The following is a 22,298-nucleotide window of genomic DNA, read 5'->3' on the forward strand; positions in this document are numbered from 1 at the left end:
TTAATATTATTATTGTTATTATTACATTTAATCTCCAATCCAGATTTCACCGGTGACACACAAGCTCCGGTTATCTCGGGGTGCCCTGTCTCAAGGAGTGTCGCTCCCGACGCAGGAACCAACGCAGCCATCGTTTCCTGGGTTGAGCCGACTGCAACAGACAACAGCGGCAGAGTACCTGGTGTTGCAAGGTCACATACCCCACCGGCTTCCTTCCCAGGCAACACAGTGACCATGGTGTCGTACATCTTCTTTGATAATGTCGGCAACTTTGACACGTGTAGTTTCACCATCACTGTATCAGGTAAAGGCTTATAAAATTTCTGTGGACCAACTTGCGAATGAAGATGAGAGGGTTTTGGGGTACTTTTTGTAGGACAAAAAAAAACACATTAAACTTACTTGTGTACATGGTTTGAAGATAATGATGGTAGAAAGCTTCCCTTAAAATATTACTTGCTGAGGTGATGTAGTTTTTGAGAATTGAGTAAAACAATAAAATAATGTTTGCCTTAGGAGACGAACATTGTTTTAGCATTTGCTGAAAACATTCTGAAAACATCACTCCGTGATTTTCACTTTTCACGGTGAGTAGGAATTTGTGTCGGTCCAAAATAATTATTTAAACAAAAGGTATAAAAACCCTTTCAACAACAAATCTAACAATCCCTCGCTCTTACAACAAAAGGGCGGGGGACTGATCCTTCTCATTAGCTGGTCTCCGATGCTGGATCTCTCCACCAAATCGCATTTGCAATTCTCAACTCACTCCAGACTTTCAGTTGTAAAAATAAAAAACGCATCTGTTCTCTTCTCGCCCATCCACTGACAATTTTGTAACATTCTGTAACAGCGCATTGTATCTTTGAAAAAAGAGCTTTGTAAGTCCTACTTGATAGTGTTTATTATTATTAACATTACAGAATTGGTAAGATAAAAAAACTTGTCTAAGATCAAAGATTTACATAAAACTTCCACTGTCTACTGAATATTGTAGAAAACATCCCTTGAAATGTTTCTGTCCGAAATGTCATATTTGATAAAAAAATTAATCAAACTTTTAATCAAACTAAACATCCGATTTGGAGTTTATTGCTCAGTGAGCATTTTATCGATGTTATGCAAAAATGTGTTATCGGTTTTTCACTATTTTCTTATGACCCAGATTGCCGATCAATCTCAAACTTCTACAGATATAAGAGTTTGCGGTAACACCATGGTGTTACCGCAAACTCTTCTATATCTTATCTCCACCGTGCAAAGTTTCAAATCCTACTTAAACTTCTACAGGTTTGTCAGTTAATGCATATGGTGGATTACATAAAATGCTTACACTGCCAGCAACTGTTTTGTTAGCAGCAAAACAAATCTGTAATAAGGGAATAAATATGTGCTTGGCCGGTATTAAACACTCTGTATAATACTGGTTACTGGTTGCGATAATTACCCCCGCCTCCGGCATGGGTAATTATCAGCATCCAGACTGCAACCGGTTTTAAACAGAGTGTTTTTGACCGGCCAACCCTTTTTTTATTCCCATTCATAAATGCCTTTTTGGTAAAAAAACATCAACACTTGTTGGTCCTTAAGTAAAAAGTAAAAAAAAGTTTTAAAAAAGTAAAAAATTATAATTGTTCAACAAATTCTTTCAACAAAACACCCCTCCAGTTATGAAATGGTAAGGCCCTCTGGTGAAAACTCCTAAAAGGAGATTGGCAATCGCATCGCGCGTATCGCGTGATGTGGCACAGGTGTTCCAGCCGTTGCTCTCGACCAGTAGGAATGCATAAACTGTCATACAACCACAGGTGCAAGCTCGCGTGCCACGCCCATGTTTAAACACTTTTGGCTGTGGTTATATCATCCGTTTAAAAGCCAATCAAAATGGAGAAACTGTCTGGGGTACTTATGAATATTCCTTTAATTTTCTATATGCAGCCGGGACTGGTACAGGAACCGACACCACCGCGCCCGTCATCAGCGGCTGCCCCTCTGGAGCCTCGGCTGTAACCTCTACTCCAGGAGCCAGCGCTGCTATTGTATCATGGGTTGAGCCCACCGCAACGGACAACGATGGACAAGCGGTAACTGTCTCTAGATCTCAAGCTCCGTCCACCGCCTTCAACATTGGGAGCACAGCCGTCTCCTACGTGTTCACCGACACGGCTGGAAACCAGGCCACCTGCACCTTCAATGTTGTTGTCACACCAGGTAATTATATGGACCAAGAAGGGGAAACTACATGTAGACCGTATTGAATAACCACTTTGTTGCTATGAAAGTCGCCATCTTGTAAGGCAAATCGTATGGGCGTCTTAATACCTTACATCAATGAAGCATGCAGCACGCCGCGTTACCGGTTTGATTTTTACAGCACATCCACGCGCACCCCGACGCAAGCGCTCACAGATGCCATGTTGTAGGGCAGATACTTGAGTAGTGACGTCATATTCAATACGGTCTATAGGCTTTTTTACACTCTCGACCTTCGATCTGGGTCATATATTATCCAGATATGGTCCGTGTTGGCTCAGTAAAATTTCAAAACGGATACAAACTGCTTTGCGATTACACTAGCTCTGCGTGAAATCAGCTTTTGGGTTACATGTGTAACTTTCGATCCGTGTATTTTGTGGTCATTTCACACTGCAATGTCCTACATGGATCGAAGCAGGATGCTTTGCAACACACATGTTGAGGCGTTGAGGCGTAGTGAAGCTTTGCAGCAATTGTGTTTATGGAGCGCCTTTTCTTTACGCACTTTTAAGTGCATAAAGAAAGGTAACGTAGTTGTTAAAACAACTACTGTGCTATGCATACTACGTGTTGAAATTTGCAACACGTTGCATGTTGCTATCAGAATTAGGTCTCATAATTCAAACGTAGTCCCACATCTTGCAGGGAATACTGTATGTTACAGCGCCAGGAGCGTCACTGAGTGACGGACATGTGCGCTATACAAGAAGCCACAATTATTATTATTATTTTAACAAGCCACTATTGTTATTATTATATTGAAAACATTACGACTTCATATGTATGAAGCTTTGTTTGTCTGTATAATGAGCTCAACCTTCCGTTTTTGGGCGGTGGGAATTACGAGTCCCAGCCATGACACTTGTGTCCTTATACAAGACACTTAACCATTGCTTCATCCTTCGGATTGGACGTAAAGCCGTTGGTCCTGTGTTTTGTGTGAGGCTCGCAAAAGAACCCAGTGTTGAAAAAGAGAAGGGGGTTCACCCCGGTCTTCCTGGCTGGATTGGCAGCATATTGCACCACAGCACATTGTAAACCAATACATGGTGCTTCTGTAAAATGCTGTCCCACATACCTTGCAGGAAATACTGTATGATTAAGCACTTTGAGTCGCCCTTCGGGTGTATAAAGTTATTGTTACCATTATGAGATGTGAGTTGTGTGCTTATGAACGTTATTTCCCCCATTTATTTATAAAGCCTCTAATGTAGACAACCTCAGCCCGGTGTTCTCCTTCTGCCCGAATGACATCACTACCTTCGTGCAGAGTGCTGGGACGACAGCAACTGTATCCTGGACGGTACCATCGGTCACAGACAACTCCGGAATCTCCCCTCAGGTCTCCTCAAACTTTGCCCCGAATTCAGCCTTCAGCGTTGGCACCACTGTAGTTCAATACACTGCAACTGACAATACTGGCAACCAGGCAACTTGTGGCTTCAATGTAAATGTTATTGGTAAGATTGCTTTTTAATATATTTCTGCTTAACTTTTAAAATTCAATTCCCAGGTTGTGTTGTAATTTGGGTGTGATCCCTGGCTACACGGCAGTTAATAGTTGCAGGGAATTTGACTGGCACCCGAAACCGCACCCGAAGATAGAGAGACCGCCAACATACATTGTAGGGCTTAGTTGGTAGTGCGTTGTCACGTTTCTCCTTAGGTTATGGTTCAAGTCCCACTCTTTTCAATTTTTCTTTGATCAACCCAAAATCATTTAAAATTTACCCAGTCAGTTTCCCTTGTGGTTTATATTGATCAATTCAATTCCGACACACAATTATTTCCATACTGCTGTGATAAGTATTTGTAACTACATGTATAGAGTAAAGCAAAGATGCCTAGGCTTTGGAAATTGTCAAAGACAAGTAGTCTCACTTGGTGTATCCAAACATAAATTATATGTATAACATTACAAATCTGGGAAAATTTGTACTGAGCTCAATTGGCCATTGAAGTTGTCTACCACTTGCATGTAATCTTAGATCTTGTCTTTGAACCACAACATTCAAATCTCTCCTCAAAACATGTCACAGGTTTCCATGGACTAATTTTGTTGTATCTGTTTTCTTTCGTTTTGTTTTTGGTTTAACTGCGCCTTGAACACCCTGCATGGGTGGATATCTACACATTACTTGTCTTTATTATTAGTAGTATTACATGTATTATTATTAAAAATATTTTCAAAGGTTTGAATTTGATTTTGTCGGATTTTCAGTGGACAGTACAGCACCAGTCATCAGCGGTTGCCCAGCTGACAGGACCGAGACTCTCCCAACTGGTGCAACATCCGTGACCAGCGTTTGGACTGAGCCTACAGCAACGGACAACAACGGAGCGGTCACCACAACCCGGTCCCACGCACCAGGGGACACCTTCAATCAGGGGACTACCGCAGTCACTTACGTCTTTGCCGACACCGCTGGCAACCAAGCAACCTGCTCCTTTTTGGTGACTGTTAATGGTGAGTGCTGAAGTTCAGTTTTGTCATAATTGTGCAGACCAATTGCAAACCATTGGTGCTTTGAAAAAGAAGTCGGTTGCATAATTCACACCTGTTTGATGAATCGATTGTGTCGCTCACGATTTTTCAGGACAACTTAATTTACTTCAATGAAACACAATCAGGCATCAGTGACACAATCCTTCATAATCATTTCAGCATGAACTTAAATATACTGTGCCTGCGACAAACATGACACAATTTATCTTGGGAATTAAAACTTAGTTCAATTCAATTCAATTTCATTCAAATACACATTTATTTTAAAAATATCGACAATTACAATTACATGTACTTTGGAGTAAAGCAAAAATAACATTAAGTAACAGTAAACACAAGTTTTAAATGTCATACATGTAATGGTTTCCATAAACTTGATTTCGAGAACTCAGATTTAGAATTTGAAGGTCTCAAAATCAAGCATCTTAAAGCACACAACTTCGTGTGACAAGGGTGTTTTTTTTTCTTTCATCATTTTCTGGCAACTTCGACGACCGATTGAGCTCAAATTTTCACAGGTTTGTTATCTTATGCATATGTTGAGATACACCAACTGTGAATGCCAGTCTTTGACAAGTACCAATAGTGTCCAGTATCTTTAAAGCAAATTTGTTTCTCTTTACTGTTTTAGCTGTAACAACCACCAACCCATGTAATAGTAACCCTTGTCCCGCTGGCCAGAACTGCTACTACAGCGACGCAGAGTACCTCTGTCTAGGTAAGTGTTATCGGTGGTAATAATATAATATAGATGTTAAACTTGCATCAGGAATAAAGAATTTTTATTTTGGTTGATCCCATATACACCGATGTGTGTTAGTACTGTTTATGTATACTCAGTACTTTCCCTGTGTTTTGTGAAAAGAAAAGATAAAAACATGGGCATATTTCTCGGGTGGGAGTCGACCCACGCCCTTTGGAAGATAGTTCACATGACAGTGCGCTAGAATTGCAAAGGTCGTGGGTTCGAATCCCTCTCAAGTAATATGCCTGTGATTTATTTTTACAGAACTCGAGAAAGTACCGAGTCTACAGTGCTATCAAACATGTACATCGGTGTATAGTGTATGGGTAAAACCAAAATGAATAATAGTAATTTAGGTTTTTCCCTGCCAATTTCAGAAATGATTAATTAACCATAACAAATTACTCTGTCAAGAGCACTGGAAAGCTATTGATATCATAAAATAACGCAGAAACGGCCCCATTTGAAGTAATGTACTTTTAGAGAAAGAGGTAATTTTCCTCCTAAATATTTGAATCTCCTAAAGGTTTTATGCAACAAGGATGTTTTTTCTTTCATAATATTTTCTTGCAACCTCAATGACCAAATGAGCCCCAGTTTTCAGAGGTTTGTCATTCGAGGCATATAATGTTGGACTACACCAAGTGAGGATACTGGTCTTTGGCAAGTACAAGAACTTTACCCCGATTTTAACTTTACATCTTTTATAAAGAAACTTCTTGCATACAGTATTTAATTTTGTGTGATTATAAACATACTTTGTATTTTGCTTCTTTTACAGCCCAACGAAGGAAGCGTGATGCTGGAGAAGGTAAGTTAATTTTTCTTAGACTATCCCTTTTAAATAGTCAATATTTTTATTTTGCTAGTATTTTGTTCTCGATATCTTTTGGTGTAATTTTAAAGCTGCTTGCTGCAATGTTGCCTGATATATTTTCTCATAAATAAATAAATAGATAACTAAATTAATTACTGCCCTCTTGTGACCGATACAGATGAATGCTTATGCAAGAATGGAGGAGTTTGTACTTCTGGCGATGACTATGAAGCTGTCAGTCGATCCTGCCTATGCCCTGCAGATTTCACCGGAATCCTCTGTGAAAAAGGTGAGGATCTTTTTTAGAAAGAGGGTACTACTCAGACATTGGATAAAGTAAGTTATCACACAAGCGCGAGTGGAATACAAAAAAAGTATAGCACTTCTGCTTCCCACACAGACGCGCTATATTTTCCGTATTTCCACGAGCGCGCGTGTGATAACGTATATATCTTCAAGCAAACTTGGCGCGTGACAAAGAACACACAATATGCATTGTAGTGATATTAGCCGTGCAATATAGGTTTTTATCACCACTCCATTCTGCCAGTCTGATTAGTGCGTACTTAAAGATAAAGTTTATTATAAAACACCAAAGCCGATCCTTGCCATGTGATTGGAGGATTGTCTGTCATGTCTGTCATTTTTCGTTTCATCCACCGTTCCTTTTTTCGTTCTATCCGATTTGTTCTATTGCATCGTGTGTAAAACATCACTGCTTGCGCGTGTCTTCGATAATGCAGCAGTACAGTTATCTGCAAGGCACATACTAAATTACGTCGCCCTCGTTTCTAAACAGCAGTACAGAACGCACTTAGTCACTGTTGTGCCATATAGAGCTGTGTACGGGTGTTGGCCGTCTCATGTGACGTAGCAACTGTCTCTTAATGTAGTCTGAAGAATTCAAATTGAGTCGGGAATTTGTGACCAAGCAAGTCATTGTACCATACATTATTTAAATCTAACTCGCAAATGTCTTATTGGGGAATTAATTTCTGTACATCTTCAAAGCCAAAACCATGATTTTATTGTTGATTTTTTTTTTTAATTTTTCAGCGATTGTTTCTGTAAGCTTGTGTAAGCCAAACCCCTGTGCTAATAACGGCACATGTGTAGAGGATATGTCATCTGCAGACATGTACACTTGTCTGTGCAGCTCAGGCTGGGAAGGATACCACTGCAAGCAAGGTGAGTTTTTCAACGAGCACGATGCTGCATTACTCTGTTGTTGTATCTCTTGGGTATTGCTGTTGCTGCTTTTGTTTCATATTAGAATATTTTATTATTATTATTATTATTATTATTATTTATTCGACCAATACAAGGTACAACAAACAAGTTACAATAGCACAAGACAGAACATTAACTGAAAAAAAAAAAAATTATAAAAAAGCAAGAAATAAGGAAAATAAATACAGAATCAAATAAAAGAATAAATAAGGTTAAATTAAATTAACTTAAATAAATTATTTAAAAAAAGAAAACAAAAGCAAAAAATAAACACAATAAGAGGGCGGCTGAGGGCGGAGCATGCAGGATGAAAACAGAACCAAATGGGAACGACAACCAGAAGGGATAAAAAAAAACAAGGACAAATCATGTGCGTCAGGGTTAACGAAAGTGAACCAAATTACTATTGCTCGGAAGCATGCTGCCCCACGCATAACCAACAAACACAATGAACTCAGACACAACAGTTATAGATATATGACCCAATTGACCTGACGTTATCATAAAAATAAACTTGGAACCGCCATACAACCGCTGTACTGGTGGGCAATGTAACTGTGCGTTATTCAATGAAGTGACGCGGCGTTTACACGTAAACCTATTGACCACCAAAACGGTGAGCGTGGCACAGTTGCCATGTGTGACGTGCGGGCAAGGTGCCAAGGGAAATGTCTTTATCTTCATCTGCTCCGAAGCTATGGAATGATCTGCAAAAAATTCTGGAATTCCATCTCCTTTTTCTCAGTTCAGAAAGAGAACTTAAAAACTTACCTCTTTAACCTTTAAGTTTCATCTTTTGTCATATGCGCTTTGTATTCTTGGGTAAAAGGCGCTTCACCAAATTTTTTGTGAATATTATCAGGCAAGCAACTTTTTAACTGATCAGCTGGTTTCCTCTTTGTTTTTTCAAAACAGTGCCATAGAAAAACTTTCAAAAACACTGTACAAAAGTTTAGTGTGATCAGCCGTATCCTCTTTTTGCAATTGGAAAGTTGCACGTCTGTATAAACATTGGCCTGACGAGCCATATTTGCTTAGGACATACTTTACTCTTTTTTATTTTAAATTTACCCTGAGTACACTGAGTGACGGATTTATGCAATATAGATGATGTGACCTATGTTTACATTCAAACCGCCCTCTGTTGACAAAACACTGTACACATCATGTTTCGTCAATCAAAAAGATGCGTATTCATGATAAAATTGTGTGTACTGTCTAGCTGGCTGCCAAACACAAAGGTTTTGCCCCGACGGGTATGCTCGCAAATCATGGTATGGGTTTCGAGTGTACCAGAGGTCACATCGTCCATAAGAAGCCACTATATTTATGATTATTATTATAGAATAAACCAATTGTTTTCCTGTCTGTTCTTTACAGCCGTGGGAGAATATGAGCCCCGTCATGAAGTCTCCATCCCTACCGAAGCCTACCAAGGGATGCAGCTCCTCGTCGGTTGCTTCATGGCTGTCCTGGGTACGGTCATCATCATCCTGGCCGCCACCATCTGTCGACTGATTCCTAAGCGCAACCAGAAATTCCGCATCGATGAGACCCACCTCGTCCATTAGAACTATCATCCATTCACAATGATTTTATTTCACCAGAATGCTACTTAAAGGCCCAGTCTGCAGTGCACCTTGGAGGTCAGTTCAATACTTTTTTTTTTTTTTAAGAAATGGCTCGGGTTACTACTATTTTGTTTGTTAAAGTCAGTGCAGAAGGTTGCGCATTGTATGACATATATGGGATTTCAAATAAATAAGCCTGAAATCTTTTCTCACAATAGTATTAGCTATATCACATGAGAGTGAGTGGAATATGGAAAAATATATAGAGATTTTGCTTTATCTAACAAAGCCATATTTGCTGCACTCCATGAGTGCGGGTGGTGTGATAAGGATTTCATCTTCAAGCATGCTTGATGTACAGCTTAACGCAATACGGGCTGTTTGAACAGCTGTACGTTTTGCATATACTTTTTAGCTTAAAATAGCGCAGTACGCAGAGTGAGAAAAGCGCAATACGCAGGGTGTGATTTGGGCCACCAATCAGAGTAAAGGATTCAAGTTTGCTTGAAGATGTTTGGACTAACCCTTAACTGCTTTAGGACTGGGCTGCATCGTGGTATTTTTTTCCCGTAGTGATTAGTTTTTTTATATACCCCGACTATTATGCATTAGCCATTTGAAAATCCAATTTTAATATGTAATTAATTTACCTTTTTAAAAGTATATACATCACAATCACATGTCATGAGTAATATATAAAAGCAACAATGCATATCTATGTTTTAAATGTTACCAAGATACTATAACTTTTATTGGGAAAACTGGCAGGGCAGCTTTTCAGTCAAGTACTTTTGGTATCAAGTATCAAGTACTAGGATGTCCGAGTACTTCTTGAGTACAATTACTTGGGCCCTTGAGTTTGACAAGAAATGCCTGGGGGAAAAATGTTTATTTACTGGGAAGAAGGATTTTGTACATGGTAGAAGTATAACTACTAAGAGTGGTTTGCAGTAGCACCGTGTGAAAATCTCTGTTGAGAAGTGTTGGTTATGAAACTCTGGTTGATAACTCAATGTTTCGATCAGTATGCCCTGATCGTCTTCAGCAAAGTTTTGATCAGTATGCCCTGATCGTTTTCAAGATCCATAAGATGATCAGAGCATACTGTTCGAAACATTGAGCTATCGACCACCGGTTGTTTTCAGAACCAACACTTCCCAAAAGAGATTTTCACATGGTGTACCGCAAACCTCTATTAGTTATACTGGAAAGTGTTGTTTTTTTCTCCTTGTAGACAGATAGTTTATCTAGTTTAGAGTTTGGGAATAACTGTCCAAACCATTGTTGTGTGGACAAGCTGTTTACAAACCCTAGTTGACTCATCGGATCAATAAATGTGTTTGACTCACCCCAACCTCACCTAGTCACCCTTTCCCCTGACCTCATTTCAAGGCCAATATTTTCTAGGTTCATAATACCAAGTCATACCCTCACAATACAGGCTTGAGCAAGCTCGAGTGTGCACCATGGTTAACTAAAAGTTAATTATTTGGACTTGAACCCAGGCTGGTGGACCGTTGGTTGACTACTGTGGTCGACCATTTGGAACCAGCCTCATCATCAGGACCATGGTTTCTTCAGTGGTCCAAAAAGCCTTTTTCATGCTAGTATGTGTAATGCGCAAAAGGAAACCAGTTATTCTACAGTGTAAATTGCAGAAAGCAATGGATTGTGCTCGATGGTTGACTAGACTTTCAAGCGAGTTGTTCGAGTGAGAGCGTCACTGCGCAAGTATGTTGCTAGTCAGTGGTCAATCACGGGTCGACTAATGTATGCACTCAAACTTCGCTCCTTGCTTGAAAAGAAAATATGATCATTCTTTGCTGCTGTGTTTTTCAGCATTAGTCATCGACATAAAGTCGATGACTCGCCTATTATTTAAGGTCACCAAATTGGGGTGAAATGAGAACACAATTTAGGCTTAGAGTACACACCTGTATTCACTGACCCCTCGCTCTCGTAGACTGTCCTGAATTAGGTCAGCGACATTTATATTAGTCTGCTTTACGTGTCTGATTTTGTTTATTGGAAGATCCAAATCATTTTAGCCATTATAATCAACAGAATTGTAATTGTGAAACTAACCTTCTTTTATACGAGCCACTTTTTGTAAACGTTTTTTTATGAGTTGTTAAGTCTTTTATCTTGTACTTGTAGCTTTTTAGAATTTTGTAAATGCATGTTTCTGTATATTTTTGAAAGATAACCAATTTGCAGGAAAACTACAATAAAAGTTTGGATTATAAAATGGAACAAAACAATTGGGTGCATATTTTTTATTTCTTGTCAAGTTTTGTTTTGTTGCCCTGTATGGTCTGCAAAACAAATACATATTGCTCAGAGCACCTACTTTTCCCTGGCCGGACATCTTACCCCATTAATTATTATTATTATTATTATTATTATTATTAGTACTATTATTATTATTATTTTATTTGCTATAACAGTACAAAACAAAATACATTGACAATATACCCCGAGATGGGCAAGGGACAACAAAAGAAAATACATACTATGATCCGTAGATCTGTTGCCCCACATCTGGGGTACACAATTAAACTAATATAGACTTAACCAAATATAGTACACAAAGCAATAATAAAAGCAGATAATTATGCAACCAATAGTAGATAATAAATATCTAATAAGCAAAAAATATCTAATAAAAAAAAATAAAAAAAAATTACAAGAAAATTTCTTGTTCATCTTAAATTAAAGTAATATGATGACTGAATGATGTTGCCTCCGAAACACAGTAAGTCAAGATTTCTACAAGAAAGTCTTCAAACTGTTGTAAATGCTTGGGGTCAAAATCCTCAACATAATTAATAGGATCATGTACTGTGAACAATTAAACCAGTCAGTAAGGGCCACCATGGAGGAACCTATCCATACTAAAAGACGATGCCACACCCTTTTAGCTTGCCTCTGTACCAATGGTGGAGATCCTTTTGTATTTCAGGGCCAAGTAGCACGGAAAGCTCTTCTTGTTATGTAAATGCAGATAAGAGTTAGAGGAATAAAGGCTGTAGCCTTCACTCTATAAAGAAAGGCTTATGTTGGTAAGAGCTGAGGGTCTCCTTATCATGCCACATAGCCATTAGATCTTCCCAAAGAGCTGAGATTGATCTTAAAGGCAGTGGACACTATTGGTAATTAATAATTAGCATCTTAAAACCTTTCTTGATTACGAGTAATTGGGAGAGGTTGATGGTATAAAACTTTGTGAGAAACAGCTCCCTCTGAAGTGACGTAGTTTTCAAGAAAGAAGTAATTTTCCACGAATTTGATTTCGAGACCTCAAGTTTAGAATTTGAGGTCCCGAAACAAGCATCAGAAAGCACACAACTTCGTGTGACAAGGGTGTTTTTTTCTTTCATTATTATCTCACAAATTCGACGACCGATTGAGCTCAAATTTTCACAGGTTTGTTATTTTATGCTTATGTTGAGATACACCAACTGCGAGTACTAGTCTTTGACAATTACCAATAGTGTCCACTGTCTCTAAATTATGTGCCCAATCTTAACTGCTACCCAAAGTGTGGTGTCGCAATGCAAAATCACTAAGGTAGTATTGACAACGCGTCTCAAGATGAATCTTAGTGCTTTGTAAATAATCGAGCCCCGCTGTACTTCTTTAAAACTTGCAACTCCTGTACATATTATTGCGAATGTTTGGACAAGGTTATTACAAACAAACAATTTTTTTTTTAAAGGAGTTCAGTCGATGAGAAAAAGGTCGATGTCTTGCAAAAATTGTTTGTTCTCCTGTCGGTGCTTTTTGAAGTAGGAATGACCCAATTTACCTGACCTATGATCGATCGATATGTCTTTATCTATTTGATGTGTTGTGTTGTGTTTATAATTGTTTTCTTTATTTTGTTTTTCAAGCTAAAAAGTGTTGATACAATTGTGAAATTTGTATTGTGAAATTGTGAAGGAACACGTTGCCTTCGATCGGACGAGTTGGTCTATAAAAAGCGTTTGTAACCGTTTTTTATATAATGCATATGGTTGGAAAGATGTTTTCAAAGTAGAATACAATGATCCACACAAATTTGCTTGGCAATTGCGTGGTTTTCCTTCTACTGTGCCAACTAACACGGTCGGCCATTTTTGGGAGTCAACTATATTGACTCCCATAAATGGCCGACCGTGTTAGTCGACGAGGTAAAAGGAAAACCGTGCATTTTCGAGGCATGTTTGTGTGGATCATTGTATTCTACTTTTACAACATCTTTGTACCCATATGCATTTTATAACAAACGGTTACAAACGCTTTTCAAAGACTAACTCGACCAATCCAAGGCAACGTGTTCCTTTAAACAAAATGCACAGCTAAAAGTAAATTAGTCGACGCCATGATATGTCTCTATATTGTCTGCTTCGAAATATTATGACTAAAATTGATTGTTCAGTGAAACAGGTGGTATACGTGCCACTTAAAGATTATTACGTACACTAAATTGTATAAGCTTTCCTAGAAATAGCTAGCTACTTCATCCATGGAGGAAAATCCTCCATGCCTCATAGATGCAATAACTGATTGTTGCAAATTTGTTGCCAACCTGGCAGACTTCCATTCATGATATAAGAGATACCAAGCCAATTTCAGCTTTCACTAACTTTCCAAAAGAAATAGTCCTTGTGAAAGGGGGGGGGGGGGTAGAAACTTGTTAGTCTCCAACACCAGTTTTAAAAATCTTGTGATTTATATTCTTTTAGAGCGAAATACATACCATCGTCTAACATCAGAAAAAAATTGTCTCAGTGTCAAATTATGATATGGAATCTTCAAAATTCAGGAATGCAAAAATGCAAAGATCGTATGTATTTGAAACCTCGTCAGTCGAACTGTTTTTTTTTTTTTTTTTTTTTTTTTTTCACTTGTGTTTAACCTGATGTGATATTGTATACAAATAACGGTACTGGAGATTTGTAGGTTAATATCTTAAGAAAGTATTTTCTGACGTAATCACGTTCTTTTCTGACCTCATCAAGATTCTACAATTCAAGCCATGTATATTACGATTTAGTGTTTGGCTCTCAAGACAGACATGTTTACGCGGTTTTGGGTATACATGTACATGTATCTCCTCAATGACAACTTGTGAGGCCGTTTTACAACATCCCACCCAAGTAACCAGTTACGTATATTTAACTAAAGGTAGACCTCATTAGCCTGTGCTCTGCGAACTAACAAAAGCGTATCGATTAAATCATTGTGTATATCCTGTCTCTGGTAGTGAAGAAAAAAAGTCTGTCCACAAAGAAAGCAGTGCATTATCACCTCTTTAGTCCCTTCCTTTAAATCTCATGGATGACTTTCTTTACAAAACCCATTTTCTTGCCGCAAGGGCACACAAGTTACGTAACCCCGGAATTCAGGACAGCCGTCTGGTAGGGCGCCCTTCTCTTTGGCAAAAAAGAAAACACATTAAAAAAAATACCAGTTAGTGGTCCCCTCCCTCCTTCTTTTTAGAGGCCGCATTTTTATTTTTTATCATTATTATTATTTTTTTCAGCGTACTTCTCATTAAACTTACTAATCTTTGAGAACTTGTCAAGTCTACAATGTAAGTGGTGACTTCACGCAGAAGAATTTAAATACTTGGCGACTACCTTTGAAAGAAAAAGAAGAAGAAAAAAAAAGGGCCCTGATCCTCCTCTTTTTGAAAAAAACGTACGATTAACTGGTATTTTTTTTTTTTACTCGGCCTTAGTGTCACTGGGGGTAACTTTTCCATTGACTGTACAAAGCTCCATGATTCTGCTCGGGTGAATTGCGGAACAAAAGAGCGCACTGGCTTCTTATTAGAATTCCTCCATTGACAGTCGTGGCATAAACAGATCCATTGATAAACAAATTATTGGCTGGTGATTTACGCTATAGAAGATTGAGACGCTCTGGTTACGCGTAAAGACTATTTTGTTCTTCTTTATGGGTGGGGTTCTCAGATGGACCTGGATTTGATTTTTATAACCACGCAGGTGAACAGTGGTGGAATAAGTGCCCTATACGAATTTTAATTGCATAGAAATCGTATACTGAAAGCACAAGAAGGTTTAACAGCACCAGTGGGGCGTAGTCTTGCGTAATAGCGGAGATGCATGCACATCTTTGACTGGATAAAATAATATCAATATAAACCACAAGGGAAACTGACTGGGTAAATTTGGAAACGATTTGTGGGGTTGAACAAAGACTTGACTAGAGTGGGAGTCGAACCAACGACCTCCGGATTAACGTGCCGGCGCTCTGAATTAAATAATATGACTCATTATGGTGTTCTAAATTGGTTGAACTTGCACTGGCAAATGGGTATCGATTTCGTCAGATAAAATATAGCAGGGCGATGTTTGTAATACTTGAATAGAACTTCTGAACGCTATATAGTGGATTTCCGTTCATCCCACATTCTGTTATTAAAGGCAGTGGACACTATTGGTAATTACTCAAAATATTTACCATCATAAAACCTTTGTGGGTGACGAGTAATGGGGAGGTATAAAACATTGTGAGAAACAGCTCCCTCTGAAGTGCCATAGTTTTCGAGAAAGAAGTAATTTTCTAGAATTTTATTTCGAGGCCTCAGGTTTAGAACTTGAGGTCTCGAAACCAACCATATAAATGCACACAACTTCGTGTGACAAGGGTGTTATTTCTTTCTCCGTATCTCGCAACTTCGACAACCAAATGAGCTCAAATTTTCACAGTTTTATTATTTTATGCATAATGTTGAGATGCACCAAGTGAGAAGACTGGTCTGTGACAATATTACCAATGGTGTCCAGCGTCTTTAAGGGACCAGTGACATGTCCTTGATGAGTGACAATGACAAATCACAGGTTCGGATGGTTAATAGCTTTGAGTTTTACAATTTCCCCAATAATAGAGAGAGATAGGGAGGGTCGAAAAAAGGGGAACCAAACTCACACGTTATTACGTACGCAAGAAATAAAGGTCGTGGGTTCGAATCGCACCCGAGTAATAGGCATGTGATTTGGTTTCGCATTGCTCGGGAAAGTACTAATTATACGGAGCTACACACATCGGTGTGTATTATTAAAACCAGAATTTATATTCTTTGTCCCAGAAAAAGAAAATGCTGGAGGAATACCACTTTGAAACTTTCTTTTTAGTGTGACTGTTTAACACTTCATTTTATTATGTTTAGTATAGCGATTTGTTACTATTGTTTATACTAATATTATCATTATTTGTTTTCGTTTTATGATTTTGAGAAGGTCGTTCAATTTAGTAACAATACATGCTTCAACGTGGGAAATCAAACATATTCAATGACGTCTGCTAAACCACAACATTTTTTATTCAGAGGATAAATATTACAAAGGATAAAACAAGTTCTGAAGATGGCAAATTGTGGTAACCCCTACTGTTGCCGTATACATTATATATATATACATAAATATTTATTCAATACAAAGGAATGTTTAAAATATAATAGCCAATTGTGATATTGACCCATCAAAACGCAGGGGGGCTTGTAATTTTTTGAAATATTTTAATGTATACAAGTTTATAAGTGTGCAACCTTTAGACTGCCAAGCTTCTCAACACCCTTGTAAGACCTTGTAGTTCAAGTGGTGTATGTCTTTGTCAGCAGGCGTACAAAGCCCGTGTGGTTGGAATAAATCCCATCCTGGATTCATGTCCTTTATTAGATGGAAGGTCAGGAAGTAAAAGTAAGCCTAACATTAATCCCATCAGACAGTACTGTTATATAAACTTTTTTTATTTATTTTGGGAGATTTTTTTTTATAGGCCGGTTCGAGTAGATGTGTCCACCCCGCTAAATACTTCCTGCAAATGTGATATGAATGTTGACATCACAAATTTAGAAACGAATAATTTGCTTAAGTTGAAAATGTGCTCGACTCCTGCGAAAAAAAAATCGGTGCGAGGGCAGCCCTGTGACGTCAACATTTGCATTCGTGAATCGTAGGAAGTCACCTGGCTTTACTATTATTTTCACCAAAGAGAAAATTATTCTAAAATACCAGATTGAGTGGTTAAACTGTTGTATATTTTTTATCATACCCATAAAAATACAAAACAAAAGACTTACTATACAGGAGACACTAACCGACAACGGGAACTTGAAAAATGAGCAAGATCACTGCATTTAGCTCTCGGTGAATTCAAGGTAATTATAAAATTAATTAAAACGTCTAAAGGTAATTACGACAAAAGAAGATACACTTTGCAGGGTAGGTAAACGTCCCTATCTTGTTGGTAAGACACTGCTCTAGAATTGCAAGGGTCGTGGGTTCGAATCCCACCCGAGTAATATGCCTGTAATATGTTTTCACAGGACTCGGGAAAGTACTGAGTATACAGTGCTAACACACATCGGTGTATGGGTAAAAACCAAAATTAATATTCTTTGTCCTCGATGCAAATTTAAATGTCCCTATCTTGGAATTCGCTCTTAAAATTAATGGCAATAAAAAAAACTTTGGTTTGAAGCCTATACAGCAGCTTTCATATTAGTATACAACATTTTTTTAAATTATACAACTTCAAAATAATGTGTGTATCCGTTAAAATAAAATTGTCAGTTTTTATGCCCCAAAATTTGAATATGACAGGCGTGGGCTGCAGTAACGTTTCTCATAGTTGAGAAACTACATTTTAGCTGTTGCAAACAACTTACCAACCAAAAGGACCGATGGTATAAATGCACACAAAATAGTTACACGCAATGGCCTGACGTTTCGTTCCTAGAGTTTTTATCCAATCCACCTTTTGTCTTACTGGTTTTTTTTGTTTTTTTTGGGGGGGGCTCTCTCTTCGTGTTTGTTGCGTTGTCATTTAGCCTTCGAGAAAGACTCTGCTAGGGTCGGAAACATCAGACCATTTTAATATTAATTTTGCGTTTCTCATATAGTTGTGTGTTCCTATTCCTACATGAGGGATTATTCTCCCTTGCACGGACACAATTATTCGTTCCAGAATGTTGGCTATAACAAAACCCGCCAACCTTTAAAAAATAAACTGTCACAATGCTTGTTTTGTTGTATACATCTACATGGAGATTGGATTAAAACAAACGGTTCAAAAAAGTAAATGGATACTTTGTATTTAAAGGCAGTAGCCACTCTTGGTAATTATTCAAAATAATGTTTAGCATAAAAACTTACTTGGTAACAAGCAATGGAGAGCTGTTGTTAGTATAAAACATTGTGAGAAACGGCTCCCTCTGAAGTAACGTAGTTTTCGAGAAAGAAGCAATTTTCCACAAATTTGACTTCGAGACCTCAGATTTAGATTTTGAGGTCTCGAAATCAACCATCTGTGAAGCACACAACTTCGTGTGACAAGGGCGTTTTTTCTTTCATTATATCTCGCAATTTCGACGACCGACTGAGCTCATGTTTTCACAGGTTTGTTATTTAATGCATACTTGAGATACACCAACTGTGAAGAATAGTCTTTGACAATTACTAATAGTGTCAACTGTCTTAAAGTAATACGTCTAAACAAATTACTTTAAAAAACATAATTTAAAGAGAACTAAAAAAAAACAGCAACAAAAATAGGAAATACAGAGTGAGTCAAAGGAAGTTGGCCGGCATTACTCAAAACAAACAAAAATGACACCCAAAAGTTCGGTAAAGCATATTACACAAATATATATATATATTTCCTGCTTATAATAATAAACACAAAAGTGAAAGAAATTTATGATTCATACCTATTGTAATAAAGGTTGGCCCTACTAATTTTGCATGCCGTCCACGGAATACTTTTGTATACCCTTTATATTCACGTTATTACTCCGATTAAGTCAAGCATTAACATTCTATGGACAGGCATACCTTCTATTAGAAATGGGAAAAAAAATGGGTATAAACCAATGAAATTAATTCTTGCTCTGTTTTTTTTAATTTTTATTTATTTTTTTTTATTTTTTATTGTTCTCTGAACTTGTTTGTATTAACTGAAGTGCGGAGTAGAGTATATTAGGATAGCTCACTGGGAAATATAAATGTCCGCCATTTATATTATTATACTTTCCTCAGATAAGCAGGAAATAGTGCTTGTTAAAAGTTGCTTTACATGGGTTTTGAGTGTCGGTTGTTGTTTTGTTTTAAAATCACAAAACATCGGTCAATTTCATTTTAACTCTTCTCTATTTTTTTTTACGAATAATTATGCCTGTTTATTTGTTTCAGGTCAGTAATGGCTTTATAAGATGATGCTGCATGATGGGTGGTAATATTAAGTACAACTCGTTCAAAGGATGCCCTAAGTGAAGTGTTAAAGCCGTCTGTCAACCAATATCCCTATGAGTGATCCCCGAGTATATTTAACATGTTAAATTGGTGCGGTACCCGCTGCTAAAACATATGATTCGAACTGTCTCTAGCTACTGTCTCTAGCTACTCGGTGGTCTAGTTGGTGACACTTGCTCTAAAATTGCAAAGGACGTGGGTTCGGATCCCACCTGAGTAATTATGCCTGTGATTCCCCCCCCCCACAGAACTCTGGAAAGTACTGAATACACAGTGCTTGCACACACATCGGTGTATAATGGGTGAACCGCAACTAATATTCTTTATCCCTGATACAAATTTAACATTTTAATTATATGGGGGCGGGGGGTTGTTGGGGGAGGGGAATATTTCTGCTTTGAATTAAATGCACCAACTGGTGCGGTAATAATGGTAAAATAGCACCTGTGGACTGTGATGAATACGTCCGATTGTCCTTACATGCGTGTGAGGCCAAAGAGTCGCCAATCACCCCGGGGAGCTACCGTGGTTCTACTTGTGTGGCTGCCACAAAGGTAAAAACAACAACGAACGAACAATCAAACAATCAAACAAACAAACAAACAAACAAACAAACAAACACCCCCACTATTACTAGTAAAGTACGATGAATGAAAATCAAGACTAGTCTTTGACATTTAACAATAGTGTCCTGTGTCTTTAGGCATGTACAGCAAATGAGCATTGTATAAGCTCATAGTTTACTGAGAGGGAAAAACATGCAAAATACACAAGAGAAAACAGGGGAAAAGACTAGCTTTTGACAATACCAATAGTGTCCAGTGTCTTTAATTATCTACAGTACATGCACAGTATACGCCAAAACGAACGCATTCATTAACAGTGAATCGAATCATGGAACCATTTATACCAAGAACCTAGTTAACGAGTACAAGACGAGTGGTATTCAAATCGGGTAACACAAGTTATTGTACAACTTATAGGCTGCCATTCTGTGCCTTTGTGTTATGCACTGTGGCTGGAATTCCTCACCTTAAAGTCTTCTAAATGGGGCGAGGCTTTAGTAACACATTGAGGCGAAGAATTGTTATGCAACAGCCTAAAAGGCACAATACCCCTCGACGCTCTTGGCCAATCACAGAACAGTGCCTTTCTGTGAAAGCATCGAGGTCCTTTAATTCTGGGATGGGCGGGCGTGCACGACTTCTTGGACCTAGTTGAAGAAAGATCTGAGACGAGGCGCAAGGTGTAAGAAGAGAGGAACACCTACTTCACTAACAGTCAGCCATACTGATTTCCGAGCACCAACGTTTCTACTGGGGTTGTTGTTCCCCCTTTCTTGACGGGGAAGAAACGACAAAATGACGGCGTCTCTGGTGTTGGCGTTCGCCCTGGCGATTGTGTCTGGCCAGTCATATGCACAGGGTATGTATTTTGTCGAGTATTAAAAAAGAATCATACTAATAACTTTAGTAGACCTACCACTCTCATTAATTTCCTTCCCCGACAAATAAAATAACAATTATTGACAATAATGACTATTTGCGTTTGCCTGAGTAGCTTGGTTTTGGGTACAAAGAGGTTCGGCAGGAGAGACTAGATTTTGAAGAAGAAAAAACATTTATCAATGAGAAAGCATGTGCCTCTTAATTATGGGTTGGGCAACGTCTTAAATCTTCTTCTGTTAAAGCGTGGTTATCTGGGGGTATCTTTTGAGAAAAAGTTTCCGTATGGAGCCACCACCTTTTCATTCGATATGAAATAATATCTAATTTACCTCAATGAGATATCCCTTTCTGTAAAAAAAAATGAGTGAGAAACTGGTGGCGCCATATGGAAAGTTGTCCATATTTTGGGCCAATGACGAGCACAACTTATAAGTGAGTGACCTGGTTGAAGTATAGTTTATTCACCGTGATTTCTTCTTAGTTAGGGTTTGGAAAGTTATTCTATAACCAGTAGATGCGTGGGTAAAAAATGCGTAAAATCTCATTTTGGGAAGAGTGTTGGCTCTAAAACAACCGGTGTGGTCTCGACGTTTCGACCGGTATACTCTGCTCGTCTTCAGGGGGGACGAGCTGTATACGAATATTGTTTTCCCAACAAAGCGTACAAAGCTGCAATCATCATTTGATTTTGTATGAGGGCTATTTGATTTGTCATTTTCTGCATAAAAGGAATATCGTCTTCCAATAAACCATTATAAATTAAAATCGATAATTTTCTGGAAGAAGTGATAGTGCCTCGCCAAGTCCATATAATTCGATTAAGGTGGTAATTATTGTAATTGCTTTACGGTACCGGCGCTGGATTAGTTTTGGGTCGAAGAGCTGCTCTCGTGGTTATTGTGGGAAAGAAGACGCCGTCTTCCCATTCTATAGCTATGGCGTTAACTTCTTTTGAAAGGCGGTTTTCCAAGGACTACAGACCTATGTTGGTCTACTTTGCATATTAATAGGTAGTAGCTAGAGGGTTAATACCCTTTGAACCATCTTCAGACACGTGCTGGCACACGAGGGCGGTGTCCCTTAACTTTGTATAATAGGCCCCAATTTAAATGAACTTATAATGTGGCCCATTAGTGATTGGATCTGTATTTATGGAGCACTTTAAAAAAGTGGTTGTTGAGATGTGAGGTTTGAATTTGTACCTTTATACTTGATCTTATAGTCAAGTTAAAAAAAATCGATTAATCGTCTACGTATTAAGAGGAGGAAGTGGGCCTTTTTATTGATTACTGTTTTATTTCTTGTAAAGGTTTTAAAGGTGGCCACCAACTATTTTGATTTCAAACTGGCCACAAATTCTCCAGTTAAACTTAAAAGTCATAACCCACTCTATGTAGTCTCGAATACAAGTTCTTACAAGATACACAAAAATTGCACAGAAAGTTTGTCTTTTCGGATAAAAA

At 38.2% G+C, this 22,298-nt stretch overlaps 2 protein-coding genes across 6 annotated transcripts in view; both read left to right on the forward strand.

Moving 5' to 3' along the window:
* The window catches only part of LOC117289107, a 56,859-nt gene extending 45,407 nt beyond the window's left edge, over positions 1 to 11,452 (forward strand). The window contains exons 46-54 of the mRNA XM_033770076.1: positions 44 to 304; positions 1,939 to 2,211; positions 3,459 to 3,716; positions 4,478 to 4,723; positions 5,394 to 5,480; positions 6,289 to 6,318; positions 6,503 to 6,613; positions 7,381 to 7,512; positions 8,935 to 11,452. Coding sequence (XP_033625967.1) covers positions 44 to 304; positions 1,939 to 2,211; positions 3,459 to 3,716; positions 4,478 to 4,723; positions 5,394 to 5,480; positions 6,289 to 6,318; positions 6,503 to 6,613; positions 7,381 to 7,512; positions 8,935 to 9,125 — 1,589 coding nt within the window. The 3' untranslated portion in view covers positions 9,126 to 11,452. The remainder of the gene's footprint in view (positions 1 to 43; positions 305 to 1,938; positions 2,212 to 3,458; positions 3,717 to 4,477; positions 4,724 to 5,393; positions 5,481 to 6,288; positions 6,319 to 6,502; positions 6,614 to 7,380; positions 7,513 to 8,934) is intronic.
* A 9,114-nt stretch (positions 11,453 to 20,566) lies between these two features.
* Positions 20,567 to 22,298, forward strand: part of LOC117289016 (hyalin-like) — a 42,299-nt gene continuing 40,567 nt past the window's right edge. For all 5 annotated transcript variants that reach the window (XM_033769915.1, XM_033769916.1, XM_033769919.1 and 2 more), the window contains exon 1: positions 20,567 to 20,812. In XM_033769915.1, coding sequence (XP_033625806.1) covers positions 20,749 to 20,812 — 64 coding nt within the window. In that variant the 5' untranslated portion in view covers positions 20,567 to 20,748. The remainder of the gene's footprint in view (positions 20,813 to 22,298) is intronic.

The sequence above is a fragment of the Asterias rubens genome, chromosome 4, assembly GCF_902459465.1.
Source record: "Asterias rubens chromosome 4, eAstRub1.3, whole genome shotgun sequence".
Lineage (NCBI taxonomy): Eukaryota > Metazoa > Echinodermata > Asteroidea > Forcipulatida > Asteriidae > Asterias > Asterias rubens.